This window comes from Castor canadensis, chromosome 15 (genome assembly GCF_047511655.1).
Source record: "Castor canadensis chromosome 15, mCasCan1.hap1v2, whole genome shotgun sequence".
NCBI lineage: Eukaryota > Metazoa > Chordata > Mammalia > Rodentia > Castoridae > Castor > Castor canadensis.
In genome coordinates, this window is record NC_133400.1 from 78,482,227 (window position 1) to 78,509,785 (window position 27,559).

The following is a 27,559-nucleotide window of genomic DNA, read 5'->3' on the forward strand; positions in this document are numbered from 1 at the left end:
AGAGTCACTTACAAAAGGAAAAACATACATTTCAACACATATACTCAAACATATTATATAGATGAGATCCACTTATACATAGGGCCTGGTTTGTAAGTTACACAACTTTTCTCAGTTGAACCCTTTTGATCTAAAATAAAACACATTTTGACCCAGAAACCCACAGTTCTTTGAACCACAGAAATATAAACATCTATGGTTACTCTAATGTCAGTTTGAGGAGAATTAAAAAGGCATGGGGCGTATGTTAATAAATGTAATAGAGAATGCTATGAAAATAGCTTTCTTATTTGATGCTTGTTGTGATGGGCACTTCCTACAAGCATATTGGAATTAGTCTTCCGATGGTACAGTCTGTGAATAAGGTGTTTTGAAACTCTCATGCATCTCCCCTGGCATAATAGTGGTCTTGATGAGAAAGCAAAATGATGCCACAGGTGAATTATCTGGGAAGTCCAGATCAGTCAGGTGTTTTTTTCTCTGTTTTGACTTCAGACACTTTCAGGACTTGGTTGCACTATACCGTGTCTCACCCTATCTCCCACCCACCCAGCCACTAGACACAACAGGCGGAGATCCCCCTTTCCACCCCTTCCTGCCTTTGCATAGGATGAGCTCTGTTGCCTGGCTCATCCCTTCCATGTATCCTCATCCTTCAAATCCAGTTTAAATATCCATTTCTCTCTACTACAGCTATGCTTCTCCAGTTTTCTTGTGGTAGAATTAATTAATACACTAATTATGTACCCTCCACATTTTGCATTCACCTCTATTATAGAACTCATAATAATGGACTTTAAAGACATAAGTACATTCAATACTTTAATCTAGGAATTATAGCATTTCATTGTACATCTGGCCAAGTGCCTGGCAATGGCAGTTCACATGTTGGTGAACAAATGAATGAATGAGTAGAACAAGAACAAGTAGAAACAACTTAGAACAAATAGTCTAATAGCATCCAAAAGTTCACATATCCTTGGTCTCTTTCCAATGTAATTCTTATACACATTCAAAATGGTGACAGAAATTATTTCATAATAAAACAAAGATACCTGCAAATCCTGAATCCATAGCCACTCTTCTACTTTGAATAAAAAAGATTAAGCACGGATGTGTGGTTCCAAAACAACTGTGCTTGAAAATCAGGCTACATGCAGTCTTTTTTTAACTTAATTATTGCAGAGCAGCTTATTAATTAATATTATATACCACATATCTGGAATGCTGATGCTTCCTATCTTAACTGAAATGAAGAGAAATGGCAGAGAATGCTAGTAGAATTGTTTTGGTCTGTTTTATGAGACTATTGTAAACATCTCCCAAGAGACTACTAATGTTCAGAGCTGTCTAATAAATATTAAACAATTCTTCTTCCAAAAGAGGGTGATTAAATACAGTAAAGGGCAGTGTTTCTTGGTAACCAAATAACCTAATTTTCTCAAAAAAACTGCTCTCCCCCAAACAAATGGCCTGAGACAGAGAGAATGGCCAATTTTCAAATTATAAGACCACTAATGATTACTTCTATGTAAGGGAAAATGGTCTGTTAGCCAGCAGCATTGGTTCAAAGGGGTTTATATAAATCCATAGAAAAAGCCACATAAGACATTAAGATAAGTACCTGTTTAGGCCATAAACTCCCTAACCTGCTTCAACTTGACACTGTTAAGAAAATCTATTGATACTATGATTGCACATGGTTTTATTTTATCTGTTGAAAATGTTTTAAAACTTCTCATGGCAAAACTCTATAATAAAATTGTCAGTATAAAATGTCAGCTTCCATATCTGAACTCTGATCCAGTGGAACTGCCAGCCCTCAAAACATCTTGAAGATCTGTCAAGGGATTAATAACCAGAATATATAGGAAGCTCAAAAAACTAACCCTGCAAAGAATCAATGACCCACTGAATAAATGGGCAGATGAATCCAACAGACAATTCTCAAAAGAAGTACAAATGGCCAATAAATGAAGAAATGCCCAATGTCCTAGGCCATAAAGAAAATGCAAATCAAAACTACACTGTGATTTAACCTCACTCAAGTCAGAGTAGCTATCATCAATAACACAACAAAAGCTGGTGAGGATGTGGAGAAAATGGAACACATATACACTGTTGGTGGGAATGTAAATTAGTGCAACCACTATGGAAAGCATCATGGAGGTGCCTCAACAAAGTAAAAATAGAACTACCAAAGGATCCAGCCATACCACTCCTGAGCATATACAGGAAAAAATGTGCTCCAGGATACAATAGAGCCACTTACATACCCACGTTTACTGCAGCACTGTTCACAATAGCGAAGCTTTGGAAGCAGCCAAGATGCCCCACAACTGATAAATGGATTAAGAAAATGTGGAGAGAATATGATTGTATTAGTAGGACTGTCTGAGGGAACTATGGGGAGATGGGAGAGGGAAAAAGAATGTTAGAGAGTGAGAAGTGTTGAAATATTGTAAATCCATGTATGAAGGTAATATAACACAATGCACTATAAGCTGCTGAATAATAGAAGAGCAGGGCGATAGAGAAACAATAAGCAATGGAGGGAGGTTAACCTTATTAAAGCATGATCTATACATGTCTGAAATACCAAGGTGAAACAAACCCCTTTGAACTTTCAATATACACTTAATAAAAGGGAAGGACAGAAAGGTAAACAGGTCCTGTCCAGGGGTGGGTACCAGTGTGGGGGGCATAAAGAGAGGGTGAAGGAGGGCCAACAAGGTGGCTGTATTTTGTATTCACGTATGACACTAGAACAATGAAACTTACTGAAATTGTTCTAAGAAGGGGGCTTGGGGGAATGAAGGAGAATGATGTAGGGTTGAATCTAATTGAGATACATTGTAAGCACATATGGAAATGTCACAGGGTACATCTCTGTATAACTATTATGTATTAATAATTTTTTTAAAAAAATCTCTAAGAATCAGACAGGCAGACGCCATCTAAGGAGTCTTTCAACAACTCCTTTCCCCATCCAAGGATTCCACTGCACCTCAGATGAGTATGAAATTATTCCTTCTCTGTGTACCTGGCATGGAGATCACATGTTCAGCAAGCATAGCCCCTTCAACACTGCCCTGGGTCCTTGTCACAGACCTTCTGCTCCTTATTTTACACACCATCATGCCCACTCCCACCCATCCCCTGCCTTCTTCTTGCTCCAAGATATTCATTTAAAAACTTTTTCCAGACCTGTAGTAAAAGGAAGAGAACAGTACAATGAGGCCAGGTGCAGTTTCTCAGGCCTGTAATCTTAGCTACTTAAGAGATAGACATCAGGATGATGGCACTTCTAGGCCAGCCTGGGCAAAATATTTGCAAGATCCTATCACAACAAATGACTGGGTGTGGTGGCATGTGTCTATCATTCCCAGCTACGCAAGAAAGCACAAATAGGAGGATCAAAGTCCAGCCCAATTGGGCATAAAGCAAAACCCTTTCTCAAAAGTAACTAAAGCAAAAAGCAGCAGGTGCTCAAATGGTAGCACACCTGCCCAACAAGTGCAAGGTCCTGAGATCAACCTCCCGTACCACCAAAAAACAAAACAAAATAAAAAGGAGCAGTACAATTAATACTTGTAGAGCTTTTGTGCAGACTCATTACTACATGCATCTTTCCTAATACACGCTCAGTATTAAACAAATAACCCCTTAACTCTCTGATGGTCCTAGAGTTTTCCTTAGGCAATCTCAGCACTTGTGGCCCACCACTTTCTCCAGGTGTTGCCAGACTTCTGGATCTCGTTGTGGGACCTTATAACTTCCACCATGGTCACAGTTGCTGGCTTCGGCCTGAAGACAGAGCCACCATGCCTGCTAACAGCAGAGTTTGAGTATCACTGTTGTTGAAAGTCTTTTGCTACCCAGCAAGCACCTAAACACTCCAAAGAGTACACCCACTTAATATAATAAATATTATTCACTTTAAAGTGTATGAAGCTGTCACATCATTGAGTTGTGCAATGACTAAAGTGCTCACCAAATTGGCTGGCACATTGTCACCATGCATTAGCTATTTGATCACCTTTATTAAAATATTGTATTTGACAATGCTTGATTTTCTAGTCGCCAATCCATCAGTACATTTTTAAAAACCTTTCCTCACCTCATGATGCTGATTCATACCCACAATGGCAAAGGGGCCACCTGTTGATTCTGGTCCCCTTGTACACCTCCAGTCTCATTTCTTGTTCATCTTATTCACATCCTGACTCCAAGTACACAAGTATTTACCACCCCAGAAGCACAACATGCACTTACGTTGTTTTAAGTTATAGTTGGTATCAATACCCAAATGTTTCTATGCTCATGATTCAGAACAGAACATCACTTCTTCCAGACTCACTTGGGACTTTCTTTTACTTCTCTAGAAAAACACATTCCTCCTGTTTCACAGGTTCACAGGAATGACTATTTATATTTTAGTAAGTCAGGCCTTGGTTTACTACTTTCCTGAGAGCTGGTTCCTACCTTATTTTTTTCTTGATGACCCAGTCTGACCCTTGAGCCCTTCCAGGTAACGGTACTCAATCATGAGTAAGCAGCAGATCCCTGGGGAATGCTCGTGGTCTCAGCATGATCATGAACATGAGACCTTCCATGGAGCATTTGAGACTGAACTCCTTCAACACATTCTGTTTAGCAAAGGAACATGACTTGAAATAAACCTTGAAACAAGTATGAGCTACACTGTGGTGAACGAATGTACATCATCACATAAGTCAGCAAGAGGTGACATGTGGTCTTTGAGTTTTCTGTTCTCCAAGTCACAAATACATCACAGGGCATTCTGACCTACTGTGTAGGCTTTCTTCTTGCTACGGCTCTCCTTATAATTGTCAGAGAGAAAGATTAAGTGAGACTCTTAATTCCTCCCTGTTTTGGTATTAAACTTCTGCAAGCTTGAAGTAATCACTCCAAAAACTCAACAGAATAAATCATGGGCTGTGAGAAATGGAAGTACAAAAATCACTTTTAAATAATCTTGGCATACCATGAAGGACACTGACTTGGGTAGACATATATTAAAATGTAACTCTGTCTTCAAATATAGAAAGGAATGATAAAAGGAAAACCTAAAAGTCATCTATAAGTGTGTGTGTGTGTATATATATATGCATACTGCATCTTCATAGCTGTCATGAAATATAATTTATTATACATATACAGTGGTTCATATGTATCACCCTTTAAACAAATTATGCTACAAACTGAACCAGATTCCGGGTCATACTGATGAATTCAACCTTAAAAAAGCCCAAAGTCTTTTAAACTTTTTATAATTCTCTGACATGTCATTAGCTAGAAGTTAATAAGGCCTTAGGAAGAGATTTTATACTTCGGAGAAACTGAATAATCTAAGTAAAAGTTCCTACTATAAAGAGAATCAAAGTGCATTTCTAATTACAATGTTGGTTGAATTTGCTAAATTGATCATTTCAGGTATTTTATTTAATACAATTAATAAAAAATACATGAAGTAGTCCCATTTCTGTATGAAATCTATTGGCATAGATAGGGGTGTTTACCTTTTTACTCCTTTGCAAGTGGGACTTTTCTGACTTTCTAATATATATGATAGATTTGGGGTTCAATGCTTTCTAGTTTGAGTCTATTTTCCTGTTAAACCCTTAAGCTATAAAGAAACAAATATATTATTCATGCTAATTGTAACAGTCACCATCACTGATGGATTGAATTGTACTCCCACCCCCCAAATTTGTATATTGGAGTCCTAACCTCATCACCTCAAAATATAACATTATTTGGAGATAATGTCTTTAAAGGAGTAGTTAAGTTCAAATGAATTCCAATACAACTGGTGTCCTTATAATTAGGAGAAATTTGAACACAGGCACTTGAAGATGCAGACAGCCATGTAGAAGCCAAGGAGAAAGGCTTAGAACAGATTCTCCCTCTCAGCCCTCAGAAGGACCAGGCCTGGTAACACCTCAACCATAGACCTTAAGCCTACAGCACTGTGAGAGAGTGACTTTCTGTTTAAGCTACCTAGGGTATGCAACTTTATTGCAACAATCCTAACAAAGTGCTCTATGTCATTTTTTTTTCTTTCAACTTAAAAGTTTGCTTGCTTGTTATTTTGGTGAGAGAGTATTAAAGAAAAACAAAAAAAGAGGTTGACTATTTTCTAAATTTTAGATACAACACTTTGACCAAAGAGAAAACAACACATCTTTCAATGACAGTGAAACATCTGAATGGGAGTAAGATTCAAGGTCACACCTAGCAGATAAAGACCAACAGCCAGCTGAAAGAAGACGGTACATTCCAAGAAAGAAAAGCTGCTGAGGTCACAATGCCCTGACTCTCAGACAGGATGGACAGAGAGGAGAATGAAGAGTCAGAGCACAGTGTCCTTGTCAGAAGTCCAAATAGGCAACTAGCCCTATGCTCTCCTGTGCCAGGTGTAAAGGAAAACCAAGAATAGGAGCAAGACTTCTTCTGTGTAAACAAAGGACATCCTAAGAGAGATGCAAAGCTCTCAGCCAACATAATTCTCTGACAGATTGGTGATGTGGTGGGAGGGGACGGGGACTGCTTGAAGAGCTTTCACTACATTTTCACCAATATGAATCCATGGAAGACTCGGCAAAGGTTCTCCCATTCTCCTGTGATCATCGTCCTGTTTTTCCCTTCCTTAATCCTTAAATTCTAAAATAAGCAGGGAGAGAAAGGAAGTACAAGAAGTTCTGAAGTCACAGACAGGGGGCGCAGTGTCTTTTCCCCAACCCAGGTCAGCAATGCACGTGTGTGATCCTAGGTGTGGAATAACAACGAGATAAAATTGCAATTGTTAGTTGTTCAACTGAACCACAGCAAACATTTTTCAGATCTAAGCCAATATTTCAAAAATTAATTCTTTGGCATCTGACAATCATCACATGCAAATATTTCTAGAAATAAATCAATATGAAGAGGTGCTGACCATATTCCCAGGTATCAAAGACAGAACAGTGAAGAGGGAACTATTTCCAGACCTACAACCTCACGTAGAACACCTGCGATGATCATGAATAATTAAGCGAAGCAAGGGATCGTTAGCAGCACTCCTAAAAGTTTAGGGTTTAACTGAAACACACTCTTTTTTGTAAATTCAGTATTTAAGGAAACTATTTTCCTAGTCACATTTACTAGCTACCTTCTATGAGATTATCTGAATAAATTTTCAATTACTCCCAAGGGGTTAATTCAGGGTATGTGACTTTAAGGCTTTGCATAGTTTAGCCTGGCAGAAGACGAATAAAAAATAGAAGAAAACCAGACAAGGATGGAAGGTATAATTCAAAACAAATCTGTGAGTCTAAGAAAATAATATCACCTGCAAAAATAATTCTTGGTTTTAAAGTGATGTATTTATCTTAGTGGAAAAAAAGAATGCAAGATAAAAAATGCTTCAATCCACAAAATAACTAATAGAAACCTCGAACAAGCATAGTTTTTAGGGTAGTTGTTCCAAATGCATGAAAACAACCTAAGAATGTAGAAGATTTCTTAGGTAATCCTACCCTTGTTCTCCCATAAAAATTCTTCCATTAGACATGTTAAAACTAATTAGATGTTGAGGTATAAAATCTAATGCTTGCTTTTATTACTTTCTGTATGTCTCCAAAAAAGAAAAAAAAGCAAAATTTTCTTAGGAATATACAGGTTTAGGCTTATACCATAACAAGAACAAGGGACTTCTTTGTAAAAAGGTAAATAATTTTATACTGATATATTTAAAATGAGTTCTTAAGAGGACAGGAAATAGATTCTGCCATTCACAAAACCCAGATGAATGCCTAATAAGATAGAAAGACATTTACAGGAAATCACAGTGGCAATAAATCTACTGCTTTATTATTTATAGTTGTGTTTGTGACGAATGCAGCATAACAAGGCAACAAGCCAGTATTTAAGGACTGAAAGATTTATCCAGCCTTAAACATATCAGTCTACACAGGGCTGGAGTCTGTAATCACCATCACAGTTTAATCTGCCTTTGCAAAACAAAACTAAAAAATAGACTGTGTGTCTCTGTGATTAATCATTCGTATTTAAAGCCAATCTGAACAAATACAAAAGGTCCAAGAAAGCAGCACCAAGAACATGGCACTGAGAGACGATGGAATTTGTTTAGAATACCATGTTCTCAAAGTGTCATGCAACCTTCTGTTAAATATTTGGTTCATTCCATGTTGTCATCCTGATTTGTATTCTGGAAGCCCTTGGCAATTGCAGGATTATTTCGTTACAACCACAACATATGTTGGTGAGCAAAATCACAGATCAGTTGTCAAGTCCTTCCCCGCTAACCACAAAGAATAGTGGTACTTGAAAATTCCAAAAAGAGATGTTGAGTCCTAAGACAACTCTGCACAAAAAGCGCCAGTTGGTATAACTCCATGACCTACCAAAATAATCAGTATAAGCAGTTGGCAAGACCTGGCTCCACACAAGGCAGCAGCCTATGGTGAAGCTCTGGTGACAGTGTGCTCTAAGTGAAAAGTGGCTGTTCGCTAGAGTCATTGAGATAAAGCAAAACTGGCAAGTCATCTCCTTAGCATTTGGTGCTCATTTTAGGAAGACTGCCAGGTACACCAGTGTAGGCAGAGAGAACACATGTCTAAGAAAATGAAAGAAAAGAAAAGGACAGAAGCAGGAGAGAGGGAGGGGAAGAGAGGAAAAAGGAGAGAGAGGGAGAGAGACAAGGAGAGAGAGGGAGGGGGGAGAGGGGAAAGGGGGGAAGAGACAGAGAGAGAGACAGAGAGCAGAAAGACAAAGAGAATGAGAACTAAGCGAAATAAGCAACTCTACTTCTACCCCATCCCACCCCACCCCAGTTGTTTTAACTGTAATGACCAGTACTTATTTACAGATGTACATACTTTTCCCTGACCTTGGCAATACCAAAGAATTTATACAGTTAGCAGTTCTTGCACAATCACTTGAAAGGAACAGCACAAATGCTCTATCCTTCAATCCCAGGTAGACCTTGCAGTAAGGCCTGTTTCACCTATGATGTTTCTTCTAGTAAACAAATTTACCCACTTAGGACCTAGTGCTAAAACGACCTTCTTCTTCCTTCTTTCTAAACAACAGGTCTTTTGGGTTTTGGTTTGCTTTGTTTTTTCCTTTCTTTCTTTTGATGAAGATGGGAGGGAAGTGCTAAATTATGAGAAAACTTAATTCACTTAATAAGCTCTGAATTTCTGCAAAGCACTAAATGCAGCATCCAAAGGATTGTAGCTTTATAAGGTTTATTATGATGCTAATCCTCTCATTCATGTGTCTGTTCCCAAAACAGCCAAAGAGTAGAGTTTATACTAAAATCAAAGACAAGCCTGATACCTATAATTATCTTAATAACAGTCCAAAATAACAACAGCTTTATATATTAAATATCTTTTAGTATATAAACAATGTGAACAATAGAATTCATTAATTCTATTTACAGTGCCTACAAGTCATGTTTAACATTTTCTGGCCTTTAATCAATTAAAATATCTGTTTGTAAAACAAAGGTTTCAACAGACTGTTTCTAAAAGAGCCTAACATAAAACCAGGTGTTGGCTTGGTGCCCAGATGATTCCTGCCCACATCAGACTAACAGAGGCTGCAGGTGACTCACGCTTAAGTTCATTTCTGCTTATCTTTCGCAAAGTATGTGTGGGGTGGGGAGGCTTTCAGGATCTGAAAAGGTTCATATTCCTGTGAGTTTTGTGGAAGGAAGGAAAAAATAAACACTCCCAGAAAAGTGGTGCAGTGTGTTGAAATGGTGACACAACTGGGATTTTGAGTAATTTTGATGGAAGAAGTAAGAAAAAGATGCTGGTGTTTAAAAAAAAAATCATAACACCTAGGCAAAATTTACAATGCTGATGAAACCCTCATTTTTCTATAAGGAATGAAGTTAAAAGCAGCAGACTAACTTCTTATTTTTGGATTCATTCATCCTAAAAACACTGACAGGACTCTTTCAACAGGACCCCTTAGCTAAGAGTTGAACATGTGCAATTGATTTTCACTTGTCCATGTCCTTTTGCTACACAAAAGTGTAGCATAACCAATAAAGCAAGACAGAATTTGGAGTCAGTCACCTATATTCAATTTCTGACTCCATCCTCCCTTGTTATATGATTGTGGCTATGAAAATGTAAATTTACCTCTCTGTGCCTCAATTTTCCCATCTGCAAAATGGAGCCACAGAGGGAACAGACAGTAATGCTTAATAAATATTAACTGTTATTATTTCCTCTGAAATGGTATATTTTTTATTCAAGTTTTAATGTTCCAAATTACAACAACATGTATAAATCATATTAACAAAGTCTTAAATATTGCTTAAGTATTAGGTACAGTTCTAACACCTGTAATCCTTACAACTAACTTTTGAGGGAGGCACCATTTTTCAGATGAAAATGCTGAGGTACAGAAAGGTAAAAGCCAACTATAAATGACAGGGCCATAATCTACCCTCAATGTCCAGGTGCTTAACTATCCTGTTTCTTAAAAAAAACCATTTTAAATAAATGTCACAATGTCATAATTTACAGACACGAGAAATATGCACATTGTAAGTATAGATAATGATGTAGATACATTGCATACAGGTTACATTTTATCTGCAACAGGAAAGAGACTTATGCAATCAATGTTTCTTCCCAATTAAAGTTTCAGGAAACCCACAGTGCTCTTTGAAATATTTGATAGATAAGGTTAGCTAGTCTGTTGCTTCACTAGGGACTTAGAAAGAGAAGGATCAATAGTAACCTCAGTTCCACAGCTTATGGGAAACCCCACTGATATCTGCCACCAATAGCCCATGAGCTTATGGATGAACAAAGGCCACCCAGAAACACCCTTCCCCCAAACTCTATCATGGAACCCATATTGGGATAGAGAGTGGACAAATGGATAAGCTTTAAGAGGGAGGTCATCCTGGAATCCCTATCTTTGTGATATTCCTGACTTCAAATAGATTGGTAATGTCAAGGGCTAGAAAGATGGTGAATTGGTTGGATAATGGTGGACTGGTTAACTAACAAAATGGAGCCTTCATCTATGCCTGCAATAATTCTTCATGGCAGCTCTAAAATCCTGCTATAGAGCCTAAAGTAGAAACTTATCTATAAACAAGTTTTCCGTAAGACTAATGATTCTTCATAAAGAATAAGTCTATCTCAGTACCACCAAAATGACAACAAAAGTTTACAGAACCAGAAAGAGATAATGGCTAAAAATATATCGTTAAAACCTGAAAAAATAAAACCACAGGAAAATGCATTTTATCTTTTCATTTTGTAGTTTTTCTTTATTTCATGTTCTGAAATATTCCAACACGTTTCTGTATATTCTTATAAATATAATAATTTTAATCAAATGGCTATTAATCTCATTATTATATTTAGTGAGCTATTGACTACAAAGAATAAAATACCCTCAGAAGATCTTTCAGATTTTATACACACACACACACACACACACACACACACACAAACACAAACACAATGTTCCCTAGACATTTCTCAGATCTAGTCAAGGGAAATTGTGGCTTAGTCATCATGAAACAGATATTAATACACAGCGACCACTACACTATCACAGAGTGACTAACATGAAGAAGACTGACGATACCAAGTGTTGGCTAGAATGTGAACAACTGAAATTGGGTACAACCACTTTGGCAAGCTGTGTCACAGTATTTGCTTTAGTTGAACACATACATACCATGACACAACATTCCACTCTGTCATGTGGCTCAAGTGATAGAGTGTCTGCCCTGTACTGCCAAAAAAAACTTTTAAAAGACCTCCTTTCAAGCTCATAAATCTCTGTTAGTCTGCTTAAGCTGCCACAGAAAAATATCACTTAAGCACAGAAATTTATGTTCTCATGGTTTCAGGGACTGGAAGGCCAAGATCAAGGTGGTCAGCAGGGTTGGTTTTTCCTGCGGCCTCTCTCTGTGGCTTGCAGGTGGCGGTCTTCTTGCTGTGTCCTCACACAGCCTTTCCTTTGTGTATGGCATCTCTGTTGCTTCCTCCTCTTTTTATGAGGACAGGTATCCTATTAAACTGCACACATGTCATCTCATTTAACCTTATTTACCCCTCTAACGACCTTATTTCCTGATAGTCACCTTCAATTCCACACATTCATTTTCAGGAGAAAGAGCAGCCCAAAACAAACTTTCTTATTTTATCCCTGTTATTAAAAACGTCGTTATGTTATATTTTCACATTTCCAACCTCTAAAACTTTTAAATCTCAGTATTATGAGGACTACCTAGAAGTACCTAATGTTTCCCAGTTTTTAAAGTCTTCTAAATAATATACTGACTATAAAAATTAAAACCTAAGATTTCCAAATTTATATACAAATAATTTTAAATTCAAAGGCAGTAGAATATAATCATATGATATTTTTAAATAAAGCTGGCTGTGGTGGTACATGTCTATAGTACCAGCTACTTGGGAGGCTAACAGAGCAAGATCATTTGAGTCCACAAGTTTAAGATAAACCTAGGCAACAAAGCAAGACCCCTTTCGAGAAAATACCCAAAGAGAACCCAATTATATTAGCCAAACCCGTCTCTCCCTCCCTCCTTTCGGTCCCTTCTCTACCTCCCTTCCTCTCTCTTTCCTTCCTTCCTATTTTGGAGTTTGAACTCAGGGCTTTACTTGAGCCATACCCCATCCCTTTTTCTACTTCATTTTTCAGATAGGGTCTTAGAATTTTGCCTGGGCCAGCCTCAGATCCTGACCTTCCTACTTTCACCTCATGAGTCACTGGGATTACAGCTGTGTACAACCATGACCAGCCTAACCAAACACTTTCCTAGTACCAATTATTTTTGTGCCCTAGCCATAGACAGGTAAATAATATATAATCAACACAAGCCACTTATTTAACAAAAAAATCTACTTATGATGAAAATATTTAAAAGGTGTTCTTTCAAATTATTTAATAATCCAATATGCTTATTGTCACCATCCACATGCATATCTGCAAATACGCTCAGAAAACCAATTCCATTAGATATCTTGCCATGACATGGCAGCTTTTGGTTATTTTTTAACAGCAGCAAAATATGAATGTCATCTTAACAGAATAGAGAATAAGTTACAAAAGAAAAACTACAAGTTTTTCCAACTCTGAGTTCCTGCCCAAAATGCTAGTCTTCCTTCTGTGGATGATGCAAGCTGTCACCCCAGGGTTGGTGTATAATTATTTTCCCCAATCCACGCCATAGTGAGCAACTCGTTCTATGAGATTCCAAGAGATGGACATCTGTCTTTACTTTTTAAAATAGATTTTTTGCCTTCTTACATGCTCACATATGTTTTCATATCTATATCTACATTTAAATAACTTAACAGCTTTCCTTGTCATTTATAATTGCATCCCATCAAACATAATGTTACTAAGAACACTATGTCAAAAAGAACTTATGAGGAAACACACTTTCCTACTAATTTATATGCAGTGTGGTAATCACTTCTTGCCTTGTGAATTGAGTACTCAAAATTCCAGAATGAGGAATATACAGCCAAAAGGCCAACTGGAAAATAGGGTCCAGAGATTGCCTTTCAATGACAATCTTTTAAAAATTTACATGAACGACAACGGACTCTACACCATTAATTTTTATTCACTGCATCTTGCTCATTTAAAAATCTTTGTTTCCATGCAAATTCAGTGAGTTGTTTGGAGTAACTTGTTGCTTTGCTGCAGCTACTATGTGTACTAAGAAGCTTGTTTTTTTCTGCCCCAGGTCCTCCAAGGTTCACCTTGGCTATGATGACTCAAAGTTAGTCATCCAGGTTCAATTCTCCTTGTCACAGAGGCAGAACAAATGCCAATGATGAAATGGAAAAGACCACCGTGGGCGACTTCCCTTTACCTGATTTACCTAAGCTAAGTACCTGTATCCTGAGTCCCTTCATTCATCCCCAGAATGGTGACAAACATCGTGTCCAAGCCACTATCATGGCCTCCTCTTCCACCCTTCCTACTCCCTCTGAACACTGATCACCATTGCTTTAAGGTGGGGCTCATTTGGCTTCATCTAGCACCACAGTCATCAGACTCAATAATGGTAGAGAAAGGGAGAAGTGGTACATCCCTAACAAAAGTAAAACCCAAAAGGTCAAAAGGATTTATGGGAAACCCTCCAACCAGACAAATTGGGGACAAGGATACAACTAGGGCCATGATAAAGGACCCAAAACACAATGGAGAAGATGACTTCCAAAATAGTTAAGGCAGCTTTTCCAGTTGACGACCACTATTCTGGGGAGTGTGCTGTCACCAACCAGAAATTATCTGTGAGAGCACTGGCCAGAAACTGGTCATTATGCAGCCAGGAAAGCAGGTTCTCTTTAAACTCTCCTACCCCTCTTTGCATTCCACTGAGAGGTGTTCAAAGAAGATGCGTGCTCACCTACACCTCACAAGACTTTAGTGGTAACGTGACATAGCCCTCAGGAGTCTGGCTACCTGTGTGCTCCCTTTGGGACTTGAAGTCCCTTCTGTTACCATACATAAGAGTGTTTACATGTTATGTTGGGAACCTGGTGCTATTTAGGGGACAGTTCCAGACAGCTGGAGCACCACGGGTTAACTGAAATGAAGACTATGCCTCAGTCTCCAAAGAGAGCAATCATTTCAATTACATCTCAAAGTCATCAATATTCCTTTGAACCTTGAAAGCATAACCATTTCAAAACCAAGAACAACTTTTTTCCTCAGTTCAAGTCCAAAGAGGGAAGCAGCAGAAAACTCAACCTACAAGAACACTGGTATCTCAGCCTCACAGCTGGGGTGATGGATACCCTCTCTTCCCTCTCCAAAAAACCACCAACAACCTAAATCACTTCTGTGATACGGTTGGCACTGTTTGAAGACATCCTCTAATGAATTCTGCACTTGGGTTTTCCCAACTTATCCAGGAATGAATAAAATTCTTACTCACAGTCTCACTTAAAATATAAATGTTTTCATTCAGACATTAAGCTGTACATTCCAATTTCAATAAAATAAGACTATATGAATTATAAGGATGAGAGTTTAAAACCACTTTAAAAATGAATTTCATTTTAAGTATACTTCTCAAAACCATGAGTTTAAGAGCTCCCCTACCTGACGAACAAAGCTGTTTGAGGTAGTATCAGATGAAGTGCTTCCATCGGACCCTTTAAATCTGTTTTTCCTTCTGGCTCCTTTTCCATATGACTACAAAAAAATAAAAAAGGGAGAAAAAGAAAAATTAGGTTATTATTGGACCCCTTCACAGGAATCTAGGCCTACTCCTGGAGAATGCCAGAGGTCAAAACAAGCACTAAGTTGCCATCAGGTGGGCATGATTGGAAAATCAACATTGATAGAATCATTAACATTGACTTTGTTTCGACAATAGGACTGAGCTAGCACAACATGTACAAATAAACTTGCTTTTTCCATTATATCTACAGTTCACATTCAGAGCTCTGGGAATATTGTTCATCAATTCATGGGTAATTCTAAGCACAAAGTTATTACAAATATTAAACATTAATATGTAAATGAAAAATAGCTCAATGCTGAGCTTTAAATACACAAAGACTGGAATCCTGCTTATTGCTGACCTTGAATAAGTTTCTGAAACCTTCCAAGCATCTTTCTTCACATCTTTACAATAGGATTGCTTTGTCTATTAAACGAAATAATACCTCCTAGGGCTACTTGAAGTATTGAATGAAATAATGTATTTACAGCATTTAGAATAAGATCTATCACGTGGGAAAGGTTCAAAATGATACACACAAAATGCAACACACATGAAGATTGGAAAGTAAGGAGACAGACTGAGCTAAAGAATATAATATGATAAGAATTATGAGGCTCATAGCAACTTCATTGGATTAACAAAATTTCCAAATTTTCCCTTCTTAAAAAATTCATATTCCAGTTTTAAAGTGGTACTTGGTTACGTTTTGTGTATTAACAAGGTTTCAGTTAAAATTATCTTATAAACCACAATATACCCAGCACTTAGGCAAGCTGAAATCAATTACAAACATTCATGTTGTGAGTAATTTAGATGAATCTGTAATCAGTGAGACAGTGGTATAATATTAAAGCAAAATTTTTTTTCTTAAATATGTTTGTTCTTTTCCAAGTATCTAAGAGATTTATATAATACAAATGTGTTTCCATGGCATTTAATTAACTCTCAACTTTGTGAAAGGGAAGACAAGCTAGGCCAGGCTTTCATAATTATTATACAAGGTTCACTTCACTTCACAGCTTATTCTTCTTACTTACATAAACATTATTCAGTAAACTGTTGAAAAATAACATTCTTTTAACAACACTCTTCCTTTTCCAATTACTATGTAAAGGTTGGGACAGAGCATTTTATGAGGCCTAAGAAGGCTAAAATAAGCTATGAAAACCTCCTTTAAATTAAAAAAAAAATCACATTATCCATATGGAAAAATACTTATTACTGTGAAAATATTTTTAAGGCCTACCATGTTTTTTTTAGCCAGACTGGGGGCAATCTCTGTTAAATGCACTACTTACTCTCAATGAGAAATATTAGTATTTTTGAGAACAAAGACAAACTATAACCTTATCCCATTACCACTTTTCCTTCAGGTACCATTTTGAAGTGGGTGAAAGAGTGTGTCTTTGCAATTTTGCTGTTGTTTATTTCAGCTTTCTAATGATACATGTGTTTCACTACTCAGAGGTTTGGGTGTCTTAGGCTTTGTCGTGTTCCCCAATGCACAATAGGCATTTAGGAGAACCACACGATGTGGACGACATTTTGTCCCAGAGGAGGCTGCTGTTCTCTGCAAAAAGTTGAACGCATTTCAGAATGCACATTAATTTTTCCAGGCCCCTGGGAATTGTGTCCATAAACATTATTTTAGTGTACTTAGCAACCTACACGATGTGTACTTGACAGAATGATTACAGTTTTAACTGTACTAAGACATGGTTTACACAGTAAAAAAAACTATGACACGTTGAACCACATGCAAACTAGTGATAGTTTTGAGGAAAATGCATTGTCCTTCAATCACTTGAATATTTGAGGAATCTCTTCAAAGTATCAACTTGTTCATAGTGTTAAAGGTATCCCTAGTCAGTATAAATCGTCCTTACCAAAGCCCAAATAGAAATGCTTAATTGTACCTCAATTCTCTTATTTTACTCATTTCACGTTTAAACTGTCCCTTTTTCTAAAACTATAGAGTAACTACTCATTATTTCTTATAACAATATCGAGATGAGTTAAAAATAAATTGTAGCATCTCTGGAAAACTAATAATCTATTTTATGTACTTAAAAATGCTAGTGAAAATTTAGACTGCCTTTTGAAAATTAAGCTTCTTTTAATCTAATGAATATTTGGAATTCAGTCCATTTTGGTGAAATGACTTGCTTTTTCAGTTACACTAAATCCTTGAAAATAAGGTTGCTCTCCCAAATTGGGAGAGTGGGGGACAGGTAAGAGCAACTGTTCAAATACTTAGTCTACTATATTTGGAAAAAATCATTGTTGTTTTAATTTTCTACTTCACATGCATTACTTTCATGAGTAATGGTTTTTCTAACTACTTGTTAGTAACATTAAATATATGACACCCAGTGTTTGGGACAGTTAACCATTAGAGCAGCCCAGGTTATAGGAAGGAAAAGGAATAATGGAAAGGGGTTTGGTTGGAGTACAAAGTGCTAGCCACAGATCCTTCCTGGCACATGCAGGCCCATAAATCCTTTCTTGGAACAGTCTAAAAAAATCAATTCTTTACTTTTTTATGTCTTTATATCTTTATAATATATAGTACAGTTAATATGTATACACTGCTTTGCTTATTTTCCTATTTACATCTACTACTTGTGTAAATCCTTAACACCACAGTCTTGGTTCATCATGGCCATGGGAACATCCTTATCTGAATTATTCATTGAATGTAAAAATCACTACTTTCTACTCACAGCGTACTAACTATATGAAGCTTAAAAGAAACAAATGATGTCACTACAGTACAAAGAAAAATTCAAATTCTTTCAGTTGTTCTAAAACACCAACCAAATTAAGATTTCAAAAACTTCTAGATTCCTTAAGAAATTCCAAAAAAATTGACGTTCAAAATATATGTAAAATTCATATTAATTCTAGACCTGTGTGTATCTCTTTGACATCGACTTTTAAAACTGGACTTGTCTTAAACTCAGCAAATAAATGTTCATGATTTCAGAGGCAATTAAAGTCTAATTTCTGAATGATTAAAGGAGACAGTAGTTGTTAATGATAGAAGTTATTAGTTAACCAAAGATTTCAGCAGGGCAAGCAATGTTGTCATAGTAGCCTCGGGGGATAGTTATAAGAAAGATGCTGCTTCTGTGCTTGATCCTCAAGGTGACAGTTCTCTTCATGAGCAGAATGCTGATGCTTCAAATTAATTTTCGCCGCCTGCATTCATACTTGATGTTTAATCCTTTGACTTTTAGACTTTCCTCATCTCCTGGGCCAACACAAAGCTAAAACCATCCAGAGAGGAATCTTCAATTGAATCTTATTTACCAATAACTTAGTGTAAACAAGATGGTCGTACCCTTTGCTAGGTGAGAAGTGGCTGAGATTACCTCCACAGGAAAAAGGGAAAATAAGAAGTTGATCTTTATTTGAATCAGTTCATGTAAAAGAAGAAAGGAAACAGGAGGTAGTACAAATAGAGCTCTTTGGGAGAGTGTGGTAGAAAAGAGATTTGCCCAGTGAGGCCATAAACAGGCAGGGAGGGCAGGAGAAGCCAGGGACGATTGTGTCTTTTTCACAATGCCAGGCGTGGAAAGATCTCTAAGAAAGGCCCAATTGCTTTAAGTAATAAGAAGTTCATTTTAATCATAAAAATACTATATAGTGTTAGCCATATACTATCTGTAGGATATAGACATCTTACAGGCACAAAATTAAAGAGTGCTACCACCCCCTACAGGGTTAACATGTGTTGCTCAGCTTTTTTTTTTTTTTTTTGAAAGGACCAACACTACATTCTGTATAATTCAAAGGAGTTAAATACAACAAAAAGGTTAAGTTTACATAAAAAACAAACAACAACAAAAAAATCCTAAAACTATCAGAACTAAACCTCAAATCACTCAGATATGATACTTCTGAGAAACATAATTCTCATTGGGATGTTTTAAAATTTCTCCTGTGCAACACCAGAGCAAAACTACCACTCAAAAGGAAAGTGACAGTGGAAGGAGAGAAGGTTTTAGCAACACACAATGCACAGGACCCATGACCCATGGATCTGGAAACTACACAAGACTACCTTGTACCTGGACCTCAGAAGTTTCTAAAAAGTAGTGCTGACTTAGTTCAAAAGACATGGGAAGACAGCCACTGCCCTTTTGTTGACAATGCCCCTTGCTAAGGCAGTTCTGGATGTTGCCATGACCAGGCTGTCTTTCTACAATGGGCTTGCAAATTGCAAAGCAGCTGGTGAACTCAACCAGGGTGGAAGCAGCTGGGATCAGTTGCTAGGAGCAAAACAAACAGGCCCTCTGCTTTCTGTCTGTTCATTTGCAGGTGTGAGTGGAGATACTGGTTTTAATCTCTTGGAGGCCTAAATTGCTGAGCTACCTTTCTTGTTTCTTGTCCATTTCCTCTTCTGTCACAGTCCTACTTTCAATCCCTATCACCTGATTCCTATCCACCCAACCTTCACCCAAGAGCCATTCTGCTCTGCTGGAGAATTACCAGTTCCATAGTTCACAGTAATGCTCTCCAACAGAAATGTCATGTGAGCCACCTATGAAATGGACATTTTTTTAGTAGCCACATTAAAAAGGCATACAGCACCAAATTAATTATGACAACGCATTTATTTAACCCAACATCCTGAAAATATTATCACTTCAACATGTAATCAATTATTTTTATGAGAATGTGTTATATTCAATACTGAAATGTGCTGTGTGTTTCACCTTTATGGCACCTCTCAGTTTAGACTTGCATTTCCAGTGCTCAGAAGCAACAGGTAGCTAGCAGCTACTGCAGTAGACTTGCAAATTTGGAGCTTATAGTATCCTACATGAGAACCTTGACTTTGGAAGTAGACTGTTCCAAGATTGCACTGTTCAACAGGTTACCTAAAAAGCTATGCAATAGTTTAAATCAGAACTTTCGAGAATTTTCAGTTAGATGGACGCTCACTTCTTACATGAAAAATATATCCACTCTGTTCATGACAGTATGCTGGAAGGGGTTAGAAGGTATGAAGTGTTCTATTCTTCTAGGCAGGATTACTGATATAAAAAGTAATGACTGAGAGGAATTTATAAATCTGTATCTTTTGCTTTGTTGATATAAAACTTGTAATACAGTCCTGAGGAGAAGAAGGAAGGATTGTTAAGCCCAATGACTGCTTAGCACTCCCATTTCAAGGCAGAACACTATTACTCCATGCCTCATGAAAGGAAGATGCTCACGAGACAGCCTCCTTCCTGGGGTGGGTTTACAGCTAGGTTGTTCTGCCCAAACAGAGCTACAACGGATGGCTTTACCAAGTTTCACACAAGCCAAATGATGAGAGGATTTATCAGATATAAAATAAACAAGGCAATGCCTCCCTCCAATAATGGAAATAATATGCACACAATTTAAGTAAAATTGCTTTTGTTTTTAGAAGGCAGAGAAAGCAAGGAAATAGATTAAACCTTACCATATATCCATTCCTCTCTTTCTCCTCTCTACCCCGTATCTATCAGTCGTCTGCTAATTCCTACAGCTTGACCTTTGAAATACCTGGTGCATAGACCTGTCATATCCATGATCTTTTCATCTCTTATTATTTTAGGCCTTATTACCCCTTGCCTAAACTGTTGTATCAATCTCCTTTTCTGGCAGTTCCACATCTGGAATTCACACTACCTCACAGAACATTCCCAGGTGGGTCTTTCCAATAAGCTGCTTCACGGCTCCTTTTCTAAACCCCTTCTACGGATTACTATTGTTCAATACGCTAAAGGTTCCAGAGTCTCCAAGACATGGCTTCAAATTGCCCGGTCAGCGTGATACCTAACTATACCCAATTTATACCTTTCCACACTCTTCCAAAATAAGGATTATAAATGTACACTCTAGATAAGACTTTTAAGTTCTGTTTCTGCTTTCCATGTGGCTCCCAGCTATCTGTAATTCTGTTGAAATTTCATTCACCTTTAAAATTTCTTTTCAAATGCCACCCCTTCTATGAAACCCTTACAGAGTACTCAAAATAGAACATTGGTGACGTTTACTCTTTTTAAACTTAATGCTCCTTATACAGCCATCTGCACAATTGCTAGACATCTGCCACACTTGCAGATACGGGAATATAGTTCTCTGAAGGAAGAAATCGTGTCTTATAATGGAATCACTTCCCCATGCAGCTGCACAATAAATATTTGTTGATGTACAAATTGTAAGTTTAATTATAGATCAGTAAGACCCATCTCTTATCTGAATGCAGTCATACTTTTTGTGCCAGTGCTCACTTTGATCTCTCAGAATCCAGGAACTCTATTTTTATAATAAGAATAAAAACTTTTCTAAAACAATTCTCTCAAGGAACATCAAAGAGAAAAGAGGCTCTAAAAATCCCTTCTTCTATCAATATTCAAGACTGCCATCCTGGAATCTCCAAGGACATTTTTATTTTCATCTAACCTGGCAAGTGTTGAGATAAAGGTAAGCAGGAGTCTAAAACAGATGTGAGTTGTGTGGATTAGAATGCAGACCCTCTGGTAGAGGCTAGATGGGAATGCAGCTGGTAGTTACCTGTCTACACTCTACTTCTACCTGTGAAGCCAAACACTCAAGGCAAACTAAAATCTAGCTGTTTTACTACTACAAAAGAAATGCATTTCTGATTATACAATTCCTTAGTTTCTACATCTTTTCATCTGAAGTCAAAGTAAATTATATATTCTAAGTTAGCATATTTATTTCCCAGTGGTCAAAGTTCAACAAAGCCACTTGCAACAGCCATTATTACAGTATCATATATGTACAGCAGTCATTTCCCACCTCTCAAAACCACAACAGCAGAAAAACATATACAACCTTTATTAGGGTGTCCCACCCCACCTCAGTACTACACAGTAAATGACACTCTCCCATGTGCTCTCTAGTGTATTTTATGTGTGTATACATAATTATACATACACACATACCTCAATTTACAGTCTGGCAAAGGTAGGCTTGCAATCAGCCAGCCAAAGCCACTGTAGCAAAGAATGACGCTTGAACTGTAACCCTCACCAAGCAGCCCAGAGCTGGGAATCTGAAGTCCGTTCCCTGGTAGGATAAAAGTTGGAGAGACCCCTTACCTCTGAGACCTGGAAGTGTCAGTAAAATGGTACCTGCCAAAGCCTTAAATAAAACCCACCTTATCATTGCCCAACGCCTACAACTGACATCTATTTTCACAAGAAGCCGTGAAGCAGAATTTTTCCAGAAACCGGCAATATTCAGAAGAGAGGAAGAGCTCCCAAAAATGACTAACGTTTCAGGGGAACTGGAAAATAAAAAACTTTCTTGTCCCCAATTCACTCTCTCATTAAGGGGAAGGAAGGAGGGGGTCCAGGCAAACCTTGGCAAGTGCCAAGAAAGGGTGTGTGTGTGCGTGTGTGTGTGTAAAAGTGTCCACCACCACCCTCTCCCCAGCCCGCCTCGACCCCACCTCGCACACCCCGCGCTCCCACCCGGGTTCCAGGGAGAACAGAGGGGCAGGCGGGGGAGAAGGCGCTGCGGGCAGCGGACCCCCTCCCGCCCACCGGGACTCACGATCTTGAGCAGGTCCAGTCCGCCCGCCTGGTTCATGTCTCTCCATGTGCCTCTCCCGGGCAGGAGCGAGGAGAGGGGAGCAAAGGCGCAGTGGTGGGGTGGAGGGGAGAAGCCCGGGAAGACCCTCAGGTCCCCCTCCCGCGCCCCTTCCCACTTGCTTTTCAGAAGCAGAGAAAAATGGAAGCCGAAGAAGAGCCAGGAAAAGGCGCAAAGAGGCAGGGTCCCCAGCGCAGGGAGAGAAGTGGGTGGCAATCACGAGGGAGGAGGTGGCTGAGGAGACCCAGTCCGGCCGGCGGGAGCCCCGAGGCCAGCGATCGTGGGAGAGGAGGCGGCGGGAGGGACGGAGGTCCGCGCCCCGCGGGCGGCTCACAAAGAAAGGAGAGGGCGCCGCGCCCGCGCTACCTGTGCTCCAAGCGCCCCAGCGGGAGCCGCGGTCTCCAGCAGTTCCATCTGGATCTCCTGCGCCACCGCCGCCGCCGCTGTGGGAGGCGACTTAGACATGTCGCTTTGGACCATTGGCGAAAAGTCGGCTCCAAGCAAAGCAGCCAGCCCCTGGCGGCCAGTCCCTTCCTCCGCGCCCTCGCCCCCTCCCCGCTCCCGTCCCGGGGGCCGCCCAGGGACTCGGGCCGGGCCGCTAGGCGCAGCGCCCCGGGGCTCGGCTCTCAGTGCGCGGGACGCGGCTGGGCCATTGGCAAAGCGACACGCGCGGAGCCGGGAGGCGGTGGCTGGGGCGCGGCCGGGTGGCGGGGAGAGGGGCTCTCTGCGCGGTGCAGCGGGGCCGGTGGTGGAGACGCCAAGTGCGGGAGCGCCGGGGAAGGTCCTCGCCAGGAGGGAGGGCGCTCCGGGAGCGCGAGCCAGGGGGAGGCGCGTCGGAAAGCGAGAGTGACAAGCCACCGACAAAGCCGAAAAGTTCCTCCGCGTGGGCTCCGACCCAGCCCCTGCGCGTCGCCGTGGCACACGCGTTGGAAAGTTTTCAAAGCCACGAAAGCCAAGCCTGGAGCCCGGGAGGTGACTGTCTCCAGCTGCGGGGCTCACCTCCTTCTTCTCCAAACCAGGATCCTGGCAGGGGGAGCAGGCTTCGCTAACACCAGGGGAACAATCGGGGAGGCTCAGTGCTTAAATTGAAAGTCTTGAATTGGTAAAAACGCCTTCTCGGGCAGCCCCGAGGAGCAAGTGTCTGCAAAGAACCGCTCGTGGGTGGTTGAAAGCCCTTGCTGTCAGTAATGAGGAGCCTGGGAAGAAATGGGGCTACCCAGCTAAGGGCTGTGTTCCCACCTGACTTTGCAGCTGGCCTCTTCCACCAGCTCCAAATGGACCGCACCTGATGTGAGTGTGGTTCTTTCCCTGTATGACTTCTGTTTGTCTTCATCTTTGCCAAATTGCACTCCCTTGCTCACAGATTTGGACTTTTTATGGGAGTTAAGAAGTTTTAGTATGACGTTTTGGACAAACCAAGCACTTCCTGAACTCTTGATAAGTTAGCTTAGAATAGTCGATTCAGATATTCCTAATAAGACAGACAGCCTTTTATACTACAGGGTTCAGCTCATTTCAACACCTTTTACTTCAGTGGAAATATCAATACAGCTTTTCCAGGCATCTGTAGTATTTTGCAACAACACAATGTAAAGTTATGCACCCTGAACTATACATGCAGAAGTTTACTGCAGTATATGCTTCAACTACCTTTTTACTGTATTTTACTATGATATAGTAAAGAGAGTATTCTTCTCAAAAGTAAACTTAGTATTTTAACCTACCTCTTCCATACACAGGTTTGAGGCAGGCTTTAAAACAAAACAAAACAAAACAGGTCTTGATATGGTTGAAGATTCAGGCATCTCCAAAGAGCCATTGGTTTTTCCAATCTTCTGTGTTAATGCCATTTTCATTTACATCTTACTAAATGTTAAATAGAAGCACTGAACTGTCAGTTTGCAATTGTTTAAAAGGGACTAGAGGCAGCCCATTTCAAAAACCAACAAAGTGGGGCGCAGAGGGCCTGTGGTCTAGAATAGGGGTGGTGGTAGGTAGTAGCCAGCAGTAAAAGATGGGGCCTCTGCGTTTAGCCTCGACTAGGAATCTACCCATCGCTTTGGTTGAGATTTTTTTTAAGTTTATAACAATCAGCAATTAAGAAAAGATATTTATTAAAAGCTTTGGAGTTAAAGTGTAGCCCAGTGACCTGTTGACAGTATCAATCTTCTAGCCCTATTCATTTAATCAAACTTGAGTTTTATTGAGAATGTGTTAAGTGTCAGGGCTAGCATTAAATGTAGACTAGACTATGAGCTCTTCTATGGGTAGGAATCAAGGTTGTTCACCAGGACATGCTCAGAATCCAGCAACTTGCTCTTCCAAGTACCTTCAATATTTATTCAATAAAATATGAATCATGCTTCCATTGTATGCCTCTAGAAGAACACAACCAAGACAGACCACAGGTCACTGGCTCCTTGGGCATCTAAGTATAGTCATAGTGGAAGCTAATTAATATACTTGTTGAATGGACAAGTGATGAATTCTAATGTGATTTTAAAAAAAAAACCTCCACGTTTGATGAAACGGTGTTTTCCCACGACATCCATCTGATTTCTTATAGCATATGTAATTATTTGTCATTCCCTTTCAATTATGACCATTTGGAAAGGAGAATTTTATCTTTCATCGGCTTTTTAAAGAAACCACAAAATATCAAAACACCTTGAAAATATTTTATAGTTATAACCAGAAGGCAGATAAAGTTTGACTTAAATGTTCAAATGTGATGTAGTATATTCATTTTATATAAGTTATGATATGGAATACCTTGTTTCTGCTTTTTTCCATTGTAAGACAGAGTTCTTAGGAGTAGTTTTTCTTAAGTGTGTGTTATTCATCTCCGCACCCCCACACCAAGCATGGTGTCCAGCATTTAGCTGGAACTCAAAAACATTTGTTGCATAATGAATAAACCGATGATGAACGGTCTGAGATCTTATATCTTTTTTTTTTTTTTTGGCTGTATTGGGGTTTGAACTCAGGGCCTACACCATGAGCCATTCCTCCAACCCTGTTTTTGTGTTGGGTTTTTTTGAGATAGGGTATAGCAAACTGTTTTCCTGGGCTGGCCTGGAACTGTGATACTCCTGATCCTCTATTTCCTGAGTAGCTAGGATTATGGTATGAGCCACCAGCATCCAGTGTTCTCTTGTATCTTAAAACATACCATACTTGGGCTGGGGCATGGGTCAAGCAGTAGAGCACCTGCCCAGCAAGTGTGAAGCCCTGAGTTCAAACCCCAGTACCACCAGAACATAGCACACAATTTTGCTAGTTTTAACAAAAACATTTACCTAATCATGACTCCCGTGAGAACATTATATTAACTCTTTCTTTATAACCCATGCTGATTTAATTAACATGTATTGAACACTGACACAATAGAGTGTACCTATTCAGACTTCTATCTGGCTTGGAAAAGGATTCCAATGAAAAGGGAGCAATGTCAGAATAAAAATCAAATAAAAAGGCTTGGAAACTAATCATCAATGTCTTCTATCATGGTCAATTTCCTTAGCTGTAATGTATTTTGACTTGTGCAGTGTTTAAAAGCCACAGATGAAAGTGAAAATTTGATTAGTAAAGCCCAGTCCCTTTAATGTGAAAAGTTATGCAAATTCAGGAAACTCCAGCAGTCCCTAGATGTACCATCTTCAGTAGAGACATTCAAATGCAGATGACTAATTTCTTCAGCTGTATTTTAGCTTCTCTATGCTCATTAGTCCTTGAAATGGACAGCTATATTCTGGGCATTACTATTGCTCTGAAATGAGACAGAGGCTGGGAAGAAACATTGGCCAACAGAGAGAGAAGTTTAAAAGTCTTTTTCTTTTCTCTTTTCCTAAGTGGGAGAAACCATGATTGTAATCATTTTATTTCTCCTCTCCCATTTCCAGATTTGTGACTGCATTTAAAACTTTGGAGGAGAAGCTCCTTGGGTCAAAGATGCGCCATGTGTGATTTCTCATTTTACTTAGATTGTTTTTCATCTCACTTACAGTTCTGGATTTCTGCCTTCATGAATTGCATCTGCATATGAGATACCTATATTGGCCACAGGCCTGACTCAGTATGATACATTCCATGAAATTACACATTAGCTGTTTGTAAACCTACACTATTAAATGGATTTCCTGAATTACAGAACATTTTATAAAAGCATATAATGATGCAAACATGTCCAGCATAAGAGAGTTGTGTATGAGTATAGAGTGAAAAGTTAAAACCAAAAATTTGCAAGTGGTTGGGGAAAGCTTAATTTTCCCAAGAAAAGCCTTCATGAAAGGAAGTGAAATTTCTTAAGTTCTTAGACTTGCCCAAGAGGAAGAGTTCTGGAGCATCTAATATTTGCACAGCACTTTTTTAGTTTATAAAGCACATTAATTTGTTACCTGATTGATTTCTCATCTAAATCTTGTTACAAGTGTAACACTCAACACAGGACATGTCAGACTTTATGTTAGGGATTTACGTACCTCATTTTGTCTCTGAGGTAGATGTTACTATGCTCTGCGTTAGTTAGGGTAAGTCAAATTTCAGGAACAAACAAATGTAAAATATTTAGTGGATTAGGAAGAAATGTATTCCTCTGATATTGGGGAAGTTCCCCATCAGTAGGAGCTATGTTTTGTGCTGACATTTGAGAACCAAGGCTTAAATGACTATCTGCCA

At 39.1% G+C, this 27,559-nt stretch overlaps 1 protein-coding gene across 9 annotated transcripts in view; it reads right to left on the bottom strand.

The window, feature by feature from the left end:
• Window positions 1–23,380, bottom strand: part of Cacnb2 (calcium voltage-gated channel auxiliary subunit beta 2) — a 345,042-nt gene extending 321,662 nt beyond the window's left edge. For 5 of the 9 annotated variants that reach the window (XM_074056573.1, XM_074056563.1, XM_074056562.1 and 2 more), the window contains exons 1-2: window positions 23,249–23,380; window positions 15,157–15,249 (exon numbers count right to left, since the gene is read on the bottom strand). In XM_074056573.1, coding sequence (XP_073912674.1) covers window positions 15,157–15,249; window positions 23,249–23,362 — 207 coding nt within the window. In that variant the 5' untranslated portion in view covers window positions 23,363–23,380. Of the gene's footprint in view, window positions 1–15,156; window positions 15,250–22,846; window positions 23,191–23,248 lie in introns of those variants that run through there. The other 4 variants (XM_074056568.1, XM_074056560.1, XM_074056574.1 and 1 more) reach the window with 3 other exon arrangements.
• Window positions 23,381–27,559: the final 4,179 nt, after the last annotated feature.